At 34.8% G+C, this 13,778-nt stretch overlaps 1 protein-coding gene across 4 annotated transcripts in view; it reads right to left on the reverse strand.

The window, feature by feature from the left end:
- Positions 1 to 13,778, reverse strand: part of Lis-1 (LisH and WD40 domain-containing Lis-1) — a 111,287-nt gene that overhangs the window by 13,668 nt on the left and 83,841 nt on the right. For 3 of the 4 annotated variants that reach the window (XM_036358985.2, XM_036358981.2, XM_036358983.2), the window contains one exon: positions 13,360 to 13,555. The exons of the other annotated variant lie outside the window; for it this stretch is intronic. In XM_036358985.2, the coding sequence (XP_036214878.1) occupies positions 13,360 to 13,555 (196 nt within the window). The remainder of the gene's footprint in view (positions 1 to 13,359; positions 13,556 to 13,778) is intronic. 4 annotated transcript variants of the gene reach the window in all.

Below are 13,778 nucleotides of genomic sequence, written 5' to 3' on the forward strand. Positions count from 1 at the left end.
AAACTAATTTGTCATTTATAAGTAGTTGTTAATTTTGGAATGTTTTACCTTGGATCGCGTGGGCCATTCCATCCAAAATTACATTCAAATTTTTTTTCGTACAGTATGAAAAATTTGAGAGTTATGAATTTTAAATATTCAACGCTCGAAAAATGTACCTTTAAATAGTTCCGTATATAAAGAAAGGTATTTAATTATAAACATAACTAGCCGGCCTATCCTTTATGATTTTTTCACATGTAATTTTTTATAAACACATTTTTTTTTTTTCAATTTGGAACTTTTTAAATTTTGTTTTAATAAAAAATGTACATTAGGCTCTTCAGTCACTGTATAAATTTCAGAATGGACCGCTAAAAACTCCGTCCACAACCAAATTTTAATCTTGTTTGAAATGTGTTATAAGAAAAAACAAATAGCTACATATAAATTACTGTACTTTTGTTTTTTTTAACTACATCTTAAACTTTTTCTTAGTCTGCGTTTTGCTTCAGACTTGACAAAGCTTAGAATTTTTGATTTTTTACAGAATGAATATGTCTTAACTTTCAATTTACAATATTCTTCGGGTTCAATATAGTGAAGTCCATATGTTCCTAGTATAGTTTTGCATTTTGCAAAGCGTTGCTCCAAAAATATTTTCGCTTCATCATCTTTCGAATTTTTGTACAAAACTGATATATTAGGCAAATTTCTTTCTTTTTTTGTCCATTCGTACAATTCATAAGCTGAAGATATGCATGCTTGAATTGGAAATTATCTGCAAACTTGCACGTCGCGCCATTCTGTTAATCAAATATATTCGCAAAATGCAAAAATAGATCCATTTGCGAATATATGGATGATGCTTGGAGATTACTGATACTGCATCATGTTTCTTACAGTGAGAAATAATTACAACCGTCTCGTGATCGATCGTTTGTTCCTTCGATGGTTTTAAAGTTGCCTTGAAATAAAAAACAATAGAAACAAGTAAGGAAGAACTAGTTTCGGGTTCAATCGAACATTTTATACTCTTGCACCTTGCAAGGATCAAAGGCTAAACACCTTAAGGTGTTGGCAAAGCTCCACAGGGTTCAACTTTATTGTTCGACGAATTCGTGAATGGATTACAATCAAAATTGATATCATATGAACTTACATATAAGGTTGGAAGGTATCTCCCTTCCGCTTTTTTGCTCTTCATTCAATGCTTTATAAAAAGTGTTACAGTGATCGGATTTAGTTAAAATATGCACCGTTTTGTTCGATGATCTATTTCCATCTAGACGGCAACTTCATAATACTTTCCTCGTAGAAGCCCCCCTCCTTATTTGCGAAGAATTCGGACAGCCACTTTTCACAAGCCTCTTTTGAGTTCAACTTCACACCACCAAGGGCATTCGCCATGGACAGGAACAGGTGGTAATCACTTGGCGCTACGTCCGGGCTATATGGTGGATGCGATAAAACCTCCCATCCGAGCTCCCGTAGCTTCTGACGAGTCATCAACGAAGTGTGTGGTCTGGCGTTGTCCTGGTGGAACACTACACCCTTCTTGTTGGCCAATTCTGGACGCTTCTGGTCGATCGCCTGCTTCAAGCGGTCCAGTTGTTCGCAGTAGATCGTAGAATTAGGCGTCTGGCCATATGGGAGCAGCTCATAGTGGATGATTCCCTTCCAATCCCACCAAACACACAGCAAAACCTTCCTGGCCGTCAATCCCGGCTTGGCCACTGTTTGGGACGATTTACCGGCCTTCGACCACGACCGTTTTCGCTTGATATTGTCGTATGTGATCGATTTTTCGTCGCCAGTCACCATCCGCTTCAAGAATGGGACGAGTTCGTTCCGTTTCAGCAGCATATCGCAGGCGTTGATTCGGTCCAGAAGGTTTTTTTGCGTCAAATTATGCGGCACCCAAACATCAAACTTTTTTTTGTATCCAGCCTTCTGCAGATGGTTCAAAATGGTTTGGTGACTAACTCCCATCTCCTGGGCGATGTCACGAGATGCCATATGCCGGTCTAACTCGATGTATTCCATGATTTGATCGGTATTTGTCGTCACAGGTCTTCCGCCGGCTGGCTTATCCATGGTGTCGTTTTCACCGGCTCTGAATCGTCGAAACCATTCCTCCGCGGTTCGAAGTGATAGAGTACCATCCCCCAAAACACCATTAATCTCACGGAACGTTTCTCTAGCGGATTTGCCTTTAACGAAGGAAAACTTTAAAATAGCGCGAATTTCGGCGTTAGTGAACTCCATGTTTACACGTCTATAACTGTTGAACGCAATATCCAAACTAATCATGCATAGCGTTGTTTTGTAGGTTATGTCAAGACCTTTCAAATTATGTATAGTGTTGCCAGATACGAGCTCTGTAGCGCTTTGTACATAGCCGCGAAAGTCAAAAGACAAAAAAGCGGATATTTGACAACCTTATATTATATATGCTATATTAGGGGCAGAGAAATGGATGGGCTCATTGCCTTAATTTTTGACATTGTTCAGGTATACTTGAGAACTTATTTTCAAGCAATTTTATAAATATATAAATTAAAAGATATATATGGAGTAATACACAAATAAAGTCAACTGGAAGTTCGAAAATCTTTATATTAGGTATATGGGGGCTAACCGAAGAATTGATCCGATTCAATCTATTTTTAACACAAGCGTATACGGTATGTGTGGGCTTGAACAGTTATGGTCCCATTTTGACAATTTTTAGATGGCATACCTCACAGGCACTGTTTGTGTAAAGTTTTATCTGAATATATTCATAGGTGCTTGATTTGGGTACTGGAAAATGAAAGAATACTCAAAATTTTTCACATTGAGTGGAAAAAAAATTCTGTCCAATATTTTGCCTCAAAGAACGAAAAAACAATGTTATACATATCTCGTTAAAGATTTGCTTTTTTCATTGAGTTATAAAATTCAAAAAAATAAACAAATTCGCTCAAAAATAATCAAACTTCAAACCGTTAATATTTTTTAAACGGTTAGGCTTACGAAAAAATCGAGTCCTACAATCGAATCTATGAAAATATACATTTTTTTAAGTAGTTGGAAGCGAGAATTGAACTTTTCTATCTGATAATAAGAAAACAAACTAAGAGCTCTTTCTTAGAGAAACTTCCTTATAGGTAGAGGTTTATTTTGACCGAACCTAATGGTTTTAAGTAGGAGTGAATTGTCCTGTGTTCAAGTGAAATCTTAATTTCATCATAGTAGAAATAAAAATGATGTATTTGAATTCTTTTTTGATACCGTTTTGTCAACAGATATACATACACTAGGCAGAAAAAGTCTGCTCGTTTTTCGTCATAAAATCTTACGTCCTTTCATTGAAAACTTGTTTTCATTGAACAAAACAACCTTCTGCCAAAACGGAGCTTGTTTAAGCGCTCTTGCCTATTGACTTATGCACTTACCTATTGACTGACGATATAATAGACTTCCTGTGTGCGACTTGACCATTAAACCCAGCCTTTTTTTTTGATTTTGCGAATTGTATCAGTGCCGAGGGATTCCTTAAAGTTTTCTTTAAATTTTCAGCGATTTTGGTTGCAGTAAGTCAGGGGTTTTGCTTTATATTTTCTGTCACATGGTTACGTGTTTCACGCTATGCTAGTATTTTTGGCAGCCCTGGACGGTCCGAGATATAAAAAAGCCGGTTGTTTGTAATTTTTTATTATTCCTTTTATGGAAGAATGTGTTCTTCCAATAATTCGACTGATTTCACTGTAGGTTTTTCCTTCTTGCAAAAGTTTAACCAATATTTCTCTTTGTTTTATTTTAGGCGAGATTCGATGTTCTCAATTAATAACAAACAAATAAAACAAAAATCGTTTAAAATTGCTACTTTTACGAAAACAAGTAAAACTATAACTTTCAGACACTTTTATTCTTGACTTTTAAGCGAAGAATCCTAATTTACTACTTGAACGCAGACTTTTTCTGCGCTGCGAAATGACAATTTTGTGTAAATTTATCGATAAATCTATGGCATCAGATCTTCGCTGCTTTAAATTCTATGGGATTATACAATAAACTAGTAGGAAAGCACTAAATGTAATATTTTTCTAAAATTTAGAATGTAAAAGATATTTTTTAACAAAAGAAAATAAGACATAAGCGTGTATGCAGATTTTTTCTGCCGAGTGTATAAGGTGCGCGACAAAATGATAAGGTCACTTTGTAGTTAGTACAATGTAAGAAAACGGGAATACTTTGAAAATGGTAACCATATTAAAAATTTATATCTAAGTGAGAGTGAAAAAAACCGCTTTGGGATGTAGAAAGATACCGTTAGATTTAAGAAAAGTGCGTTTATTTAAATAAGTGCACAATACATTGCGACAAAATGATAAGGTCAGTCTTTAAAAAAGCTGTTGTGATTAGTGCGCTCGATACAGAAAGCTTTTGTATTCAAAATCTAGCTATGAACAAGGACAAATTTCTGCTTTGTATACTCAGAAAATAAGCATTATAGAAATTGCCAAAAGTTAATGCAGAAATTTAGTCAAAAACAAAGGAAATTTCCGGAAATAAAAAAGTACAGGTCGGCCAAAGATTCTAACTAGGCGTGAAATGTTCTATTTCACGAATGGCATCGAACTTTATGAAAAGTGCAGCAACAATTAAGAAAGATCTTTTGCCTAAAAGCATCCTTTAGGACAATTAAGAGATCTATCAATGTTCAACCACACATTGTACGATCTAAAAAAAAGGGCCGTATTTAACTAAAACACACAAGTTAAAGCGCAAGGAGTTCGCTAAAAGAAATATGAGGAAAAACTGGCATCAGGTAAACAATTTATAAACACTAGTACGTTTAATTTAATGCACATATTATTTTTCAGATATTTTTTTCTGATGAGAAAAAATTTAATCTTGATGGACCAGACGGTTTCAACTATTATTGGCCAGATTTACGTAAGAACCAATGTGCTTTTCGAAGGGGAATTTCGGCGAAGGTTCGTTGTTGGTGTGGGGCGCTTTCAGTTCCAGTGGTAACTTAGAACTCTACTTTTCTTCAAATCGGATGAACAACCTGGATTATCAGAGTGTTCTTTCTGACGGTTTGCTGCCCTATATTGCTGAAAATTCCGACAAAAATTTAATTTTTGAACAAGATAACGCAGCAATTCATGTAAGTGGATCCACAAGGCAGTGGTTTGACCACCAAAATATTAAATTTCTTGACTGGCCAACACGTTCTCCCTACATGATGTTATGGAGACTGTTAGTACGCCAGGTGTATGCCGTAAATAAACATTACGAATCAATTGAATAACTAAATGTGGCAATTTGCAACATTTGGTGACAAATTCGCTCTGACGTAAAGTAAAACCTTATAAATTCTATGCCTAATAAACTTTATAAAACAATACAAAAAAAAAAAAATAATAATAATTATATTAATAATAACTTAAAAATGTTACAATTGAAAAAAAATTTTCATTACCAAAATTACAGATCTTATCATTTTGTCGCAATGTATTGTGCACTTATTTAAATAATAAAATTTAGACTTTTTGGTAAATCTAATGGTATCTTTCCACGTCCCAAAGCGATTTTTTATCTCTCATTTATATATAGAATTTTTGTAATATGGTTACCATTTTCAAGGAATTTTCATTTGCTTATATTGTTGTAACTTCGAAGTGACCTTATCATTTTGTTGCGCACCTTATGAATTGCATTCTGCTATTACGGTTTATAAGTTGACTCAGTTCTATTGTTATTAATGTAATTTTACTGCAAAACAACTAAACTATTGTTTGGCATTACAAATTACAACAAATGTCATTGATGTTGCTAACGTAAAAAGTGAAATTTTGGCAGCTAACAGGTTTGAAACGATAAATTAAACCATAAGTGAAAAATTATTGAAATTATTAAATTGGGTTTATACTAGCACCAGGTTTATACAGCACCAAATAAACAAAAGTTATAGTGCTAGTGTATATTAAATATAGCATGGATTTTTAATAATTTTAGTTGCATATTCATAAGTTGTTTTCGTTTAAATAAGGAAGGATTCTGCTTTTATTAAACGTTATGAAGGAACGTTATGAAGGAACTTTTGCGAGGAACGGTTATATCTCCTTTATTGAAGTTATGCTACAAACTTTTCAGTTTTTTGTTGTAATTGCTGCTGCGTTTGCGCCAAAATCTACAATCTCAAGCGCCACCACTCTCAAATAGAGGCCTTGTAACCTATCCCCTAATGTGAGTAAGCTCTAGTGGAGTGGAAGCTACCGAAATTCTTAATCAGTCGCTGACCACTCTCATCATAAACGATATCTGGAAAGTCAGAAGAGTGGTTTCATTACTGTAATCTGGAAAACCGACCATCCTTGGGAAATTATCACCCAACAACCGCCCTTTCCCAATTTATAAGAAAACTTGTGGTCTTGCTAATAACGATCTGAGCTGGCCAGATAATAAAAATGATTACGGGAGTGTACACTGGTCTACCACAACATTCATTAACATCCAAATGAAGCGTGGCCTTAATCACAATCCAACCTCTGAGAGGATTAATATCATTAGACCTGTATGTATCATGGAGCACAGTGAACTTCTCTCCAAGCAGTTTCTTCTGAAATGTTTTCGTAAAAATCACCTGTAAAAATTTAACCGATTAGACTACGGATGAGATCAATTTTAAAACAAGTAAGGAAGGGCTAAGTTCGGATGTAACCGAACATTTTATACTCTCGCAAAGTCAAATGGTATACTCGTTTGAGATTTTTTTTTGTGGATTGACTGATATTTTCGGTAGAAGGTCAACTATAGGCACTGGGGTCCACATATTTAGTACTTTAGGGGCTTGAACAGTTTTGGTTCGATTTAGACAATTTTTGGTCACAAGGTGGCATACGTTAAACGTATTATTCACGCAAAGTTTTACCCCGATATAATCATTGTTGCTTGATATGCATAGTGGAAAGTAAAAGAATCAGATGGAATTGAAAATGGTGTTATATGGGAAATAGCCGCGGTTGTAGTCCGATTTCGCCCATTTTCGCACTATGACATGGAAATATGAAAAGAACGTTATGTACCGAATTTGGTTGAAATCGGTTAAGCAGATCCCAAGATATGGGTTTTCACCTAAAAGTGGACTGTGCCACACCCACTGTCTAATTTTGAACGCGGTTCCTATAAAGTCATCTCATACAATCCAAGAGATAAAATTTAATGTGTTAATAGTGCTTGATTTATCGCGCTTTTAGTAGTTTTTAACAGTATCGTTATATGGGGAGTGGGCGGAGTTGCCACCCGATTTAAACTATTTTCACACTGTAGGTAGAGGTTCTAAAAACATTTGCTTCCAGTGAATTTTGTTATTATAGCATTAGCAGATAGTCACCCGGATTTAAACTCGTCTTTTCATCCTGATCATTTCTATACTCTCGCAACCTGTTGCTACAGAGTATAATAGTTTTGTTCACCTAACGGTTGATTGTATCACCTAAAACTAATCGAGTTAGATATAGGGTTATAATTAGTTAGTTGAAATCCGGGTGACTGTCTGTCCGTCCGTGCAAGCTGTAACTTGAGTAAAAATTGAGATATCTTAATGAAACTTGTTAGACATGTTTCTTGGTACCGTGAGACGGTTGGTATTGCAGATGGGCGTAATCGGACCACTGCCACGCCCTCAAAACACAATAATTCAAAAACAAATAAATTGCCATAACTAAGCTCCACAACAAGATACAAGACTCTTATTTGGTACACAGGAACACATTAGGGAGGGGCATTTGCAGTTAAATTTTTTTAAGTGGGCGTGGTCCCGCCCCAAATGGGTTTAATGTGCATATCTCCTAAACCGCTAATGCTATAATAACAAAATTCATTGGAAGCAAATGTTTTTAGAACCTCGCGTTCAAAATTAGACAGTGGGTGTGGCACAGCCCACTTTTAGGTGAAAACCCATATCTTGGGATCTGCTTAACCGATTTCAACCAAATTCGGTACATAACGTTCCTTTCATATTTCTATGTTATAGTGCGAAAATGGGCGAAATCGGACTACAACCACGCCTATTTCCCATATAACACCATTTTCAATTCCATCTGATTCTTTCACTTTCCACTATGCATATCAAGCAACAATGATTATATCGGGGTAAAACTTTGCGGGAATAATACGTTTAAAGTATGCCATCTTGTGACCAAAAATTCTCTAAATCGAACCAAAACTGTTCAAGCCCCTAAGTACTAAATATGTGGACCCCAGTGCCTATAGTTGACCTTCTACCGAAAATATCAGTCAATCCACGAAGAAATCTCAAACGAGTATACCATTTGACTTTGCGAGAGTATAAAATGTTCGGTTACATCCGAACTTAGCCCTTCCTTACTTGTTATAAATATATCTCTATATCTAACTCGATTAGTTTTAGGTGATACAAACAACCGTTAGGTGAACAAACTTATACTCTGTAGCAAGAGGTTGCGAGAGTATAAAAATAATTAACGCAATTCTTGGTTGAGTTATTAACAGCTCCACTGACTCCTTCCCGGTGAAAGACCTCTTCGTAGTCAAACCACCCCTCATATCAACAAAGAGCTCGGTTTGTCATGCGAGAATTTAAATTTAGTTTTGGACACTACAATAGACTAAACTCATGCAAAGAGCCTCTTATAACACTAACCTCCTATATACATTAGGGTGGATCGAAAAAAATGTTTTTCTTTGCCCGAGGGTAAAATCTGTAGATTATAAAAAAATTAAATTTTTGGACAAAAAAATTTTTTTTAACATCTAGAGGCGGCGCATTTAGTTTTAAAGTAAATTTCGAGTAAAGTATGATCCGTATCCAAGTCACTGAAGTGAAGCAAACCACTTAAGAGCCATCATATGGTAGCAATTCCCAAAATCCTTTAGTTTTATCTCCGAGTTCAACAGGTTTTCAAAATGTGGTTTTATTGTAACCTTCTTTATTCTATATATTTCAACAAAATTAAAATTTAGTTTCAACTTATTTACATACATATATTAGTTTATTGATTCGATTTACATTTAAAAATAATAACTTTCCGAAATTAACTGCACGAAATACTTAAGTGGCTGTTGTCGGGTTCTGATATTGTCAACAACCGCACTGGCAGTATAGTATATGATAACATCTACTTCAACTGAAAGAAATTTTTTTGTGTTGAGGATGAATTGTTATTACAATATTACAAAACTTCAATTGCAATAGAGTTGTACACACCGTTCATAAAATAAACTACAATTAATTCTTCTACTACTATTCCAATTCATGCGGAAATGGAATATACGACGAATTTCGGAAAATATATGTACATTTTATTTTGAACGTATTTCCTTTTATACTTAGTCTTGCCATAATTTCTGTTGCAAGTTCAGACCGTTATAAAAATGAAACTATAATGCATTTTTAACAAAGTTAATTTTATTATGCTGGGTGGTTTTTGCCTTGTGTGTTGGAGCATAATCTTGCTGGAAGATCTAATGCTTTCCATCGAAGAGAGTATTGTTTAACTGCTTTACCACGCCTTCCAAATCATCATATTTGTCGTTTTATTATTAATCACTTTTTTGATAGTGAAAATCTGTTCATTTGTAAAAAGGATAATTTCATGCCCGTTGACCGCGTGCTATTGAATAAGAATCTGTTGAGCATAATTTGCTTCAAGCGCGAAGTCAGAATATGACCACATCTTAACATAATTTTTTTCTAAGGAAATTCGATTGGATCGAACCACGCAAGGACGACCTCTTTTTGTTTGTCATCAACTGTAGACGTTTGGAATAACGATCAATAGTGCGGTAAACAAAAATTCTCAATATATTAATCTTATTAAGAAGCTCATAAATTTCACTTGCGCTTTTTCCACACTTATATATAATATGTATGTAAAGCAATCACCACACCACGATGTTTTTTAGCTCCCCACTCCAATGTTAATAAGCAAACAATAAGCAGGTAATTTAATATGAGTATACACTGCATATACAAATTATAATAAAAAACAACGACTATTTTTTAGGCGAATTTGTCCTCGCTGTATGCATTGCTAACTTTGTAATACAATTTATGGGAGGAGTACATTCATTCATAAAAATAAGTACCCATTTAAACCCAAGCTAAGGTAGAACAAAATCACCTATTGCATCTATAACTGTATAAATGCGCGAGTGCAGTCGCCATTTGACAGCAGAATCCAATTATACTTTATGAGAGAATATCGTCTACCTACCGCAGACCATTGGCACCATAGTAGGTGGAACTGTTAAAAGCATCAAACTACTCAACAGCAGTTATCTACACTATTTTGCAAATTTCAGAGTTTAAATAGATTGAATATCTTTACAGAATATATATTATATTTTCTTAAGAACGTTACTAACTGAATAGTTTACCTAAATGGATATTCACCAAAATCGTTCCTCTTTAAACGCTTTATGCATTTTGTAAGTAATACTTTCTATAACACTATTTACATATGATTAATATAATAATTATAATTGTAATAATTTTGCTTAAATGCTGCGTTCCTGCAGATTGATATATAGTAAATTAATATTAAAAACTAAACGTTGCTCTTAAAATTCTAATGAACTTCCATTGTTATACTCTTGCAACATGTTGCTACAGAGTATAATAGTTTTGTTCACCTAACGGTTGTTTGTATCACCTAAAACTAATCGGGTTAAATATAGGGTTATATATATATAAATGATCAGGATGAAGAGACGAGTAGAAATCCGGGTGACTGTCTGTCCGTCCGTCTGTGCAAGCTGTAACTTGGGTAAAAGTTGAGATATCTGTTTCTTGATACCGTAAGACGGTTGATATTGCAGATGGGCGTAATCGGACCACTGCCACTCCCACAAAACGCCATTAATCAAAAATAAATAAATTGTCATAACCAAGCTCCACAATAAGATACAAGGCTGGTATTTGGCACACAGGATCGCATTAGGGAGGGCATCTGCGGTTAAATTTTTTTTTTTTAAAGTGGGGGTGGTTCCGCCCCTAATAGGTTTAATGTGCGTACCTCCTAAACTGCTAAAGCTACAATAACACAATTCACTGAGAGTAGGCGTTTTCAGCACCTTTATCGACAGTCTGAAAATGGGTGAAAACAGGTGACAACCCCGCCCTCTCCCAATATAACGGTACTGTTAAAAATCACTAAAAACGCGATAAATCAAGCACTAAACACGCCAGAGACATTAAATTTTATCTCTGGGATGCCTTCAGATGACTTTATAGAAACCGCATTCAAAATTAGACAGTGGGCGTGGCACCGCCCACTTAACGGTGAAACCCCATATATTGGGATCTGCTTAAGCGATTTCAACCAACTTCGGTACATAACATTCTTCTCATACAAGTATTTCTATGTTATAGTGCGAAAATGGGCAAGATCGGATTACAACCACGCCTATTTCCCATATAACAATATTTTAAATTCCAGCTGATTCTTTCACTTTCCACTATGCAAATCAAGCAACAATGATTGTATTGGGGTAAAACTTTGCGTGAATAATTTAAAGTATGCCACCTTGTGACCAAAATTTGTCTAAATCGAACTAAAACTGTTCAAGCTACTAGGTACTGAATATGTGAACCCCAGTGCCTATAGTTGACTTTTTACCGCAAAGATCGGTCAATAAGTAAGATATACTATTTCAATTCATATAATAAAATAAAGGAAACTCTCGATAATAGTAAGTCTTTGTGTCAAAAATGCGTTGAATCGTTTAAACCGTTTAAAAATAGACATTGATCATACAATTGCTCTGGCCAGTAAACTTGGTTGTATCCACAAAAATGAGGATTCCTCCTGATTTGTAATATGAACATACAGGTTGGTTGAAAAGGTGGTTGGTCTTACCAAAAAATAGCACTACAAGCTCCAAATTCTTTCAAATTGCTAAATCTGTCATGAGAACTCATGCAAAGTTACAAGTCATTATGTCAATTAATTTTTTTGTTTACAAGCCATTTGAAGTGGACGTGTCAGAGTATTTTTTTAATATGGGAAAAATTTAATATCGCGCAGTAATTAGATTCTTCGTTTGGAATGGTTTAAAATCAAAGGAAATTTATGAACCATTGTTAGAAGTGTACAAGGGTTCCTCACCTTCAAAACGCACCGTTGAATTTTGGGCTGGTGAATTTATATGTAGGCTTGAAGAGGATCCACGAGAAGGACTACCAAAAGTCGCAACCACCCCAAAAATCTTTGAGTAAGTTCATAATATTGTTAGTGAAGATCCAAGTTTGACTATGCGTGAAATTGGTAATGCCATAGACATCTCAGGCGAACGATTTAAGCAGAATAAAACTGAGACTTGGATCTACTACCATGATCCTAAATTGAAACAAGAACGTTTGCAGTGGACTGAATCTGGTTGTTCAGCTCCAATGTAGGGGAAGTCACAACGATCAGCAAAGAAGGTTATGGCATCAGTATTTTCGGATGCAAAAGGAATTTTGTTGATTGATTACCTGCAGAAAGGTAAAACAATCTACTATTATTAATTTTGTCTTTTGGATCAGCTGGATGAAAAAGTTCGTGAGAAAAGACCTAATTTGCAGCATAAAAAGATAATTTTTCATCAAGACAATGCACCTGCTCACTAAAGGTGTTGTAACAATGACAAAATTCATCGAATTAACGTACGAATTGCTTGAGCATCCACCGTATTCACCAGAAACCTGAAACAGTTCCTTCGTGGAAAGCGTTTTTCGTAAATGAAGAAGCTATAAAAGCCGTATACGGGTATTTTGCAGAGCTTTCGGAAAGTCATTATAGAAATGGCATAAAATTATTGGAAGATCGTTAGAATAAGTATTTTGAAGTTAAGGGAGATTATATTGAATAAAAAAATATATTTCGTACCAAAAACAGCATTTTTTCATGTCGAGCGATGAAACTTTTCAAGCAACCTGTATTTCGCAAAAATAAAATCTGACAAATAAAATGTAAGCCCAACAAATTTTGAATCGTGCTAATTGGAATAAAATCGTGTAAAAAATTATAAATTGTTTTATTTTTAAACCGTATTAAAACAAAACCGTGTAAAAACAGAATTATGTGTATGCAAAAATCTTAAAAACAACAGCACATTCAATACTTTCATCAAGCAATTCGTAATCTGGGCATTTGAAACATAAAAATTTGCCATGTTGTTGTTTTGTAGAGTTGTGTTAGTGTGCAAGGCAATACTACAATCTCCGAACAAACTGTTCAGATTAGACCACTATAGCAGATAGTTACCTTTCAAACTGACCGAGCATATACTTGCTATAAAAAATGTACCTGTGCAGCGGAAGTAAACGTTTTTTTGTTTAATGATTTTTTTACATCTTACCAATTGAAGTGCAAAAATGCTGATGTGCATACAGCGTTTTCATACATCGCTTGTTGCGTAAATCCCAAACTCTAATGGTTTTGTCATCACTTGCTGATATAAGATATTTACCGCCTGGATGAAATGATAAACCTCTGACCCAGTTATCATGGCCATTCAGAGTGAACAAACATACACCAACACTAATGTCCCAAATCTGTAACAATAATTAAAAATATACATTTAAAAATTCATCAGTTTTCTATATATGACATAAAATATATAATGTTACGGAGCAATAACAGAATATTTATTTTTTACAAAGTTTAACATTGAAATTATTTTCAAGTGTCAGCAGTAAAGTTACCTATTCTAACTTGCAAACAACTGTATTTCTAAGTACTTTTTATACATTTTGTTTGTCCGAAATATTTATAGGA

This window comes from Bactrocera oleae, chromosome 4 (assembly GCF_042242935.1).
Source record: "Bactrocera oleae isolate idBacOlea1 chromosome 4, idBacOlea1, whole genome shotgun sequence".
Classification (NCBI taxonomy): domain Eukaryota; kingdom Metazoa; phylum Arthropoda; class Insecta; order Diptera; family Tephritidae; genus Bactrocera; species Bactrocera oleae.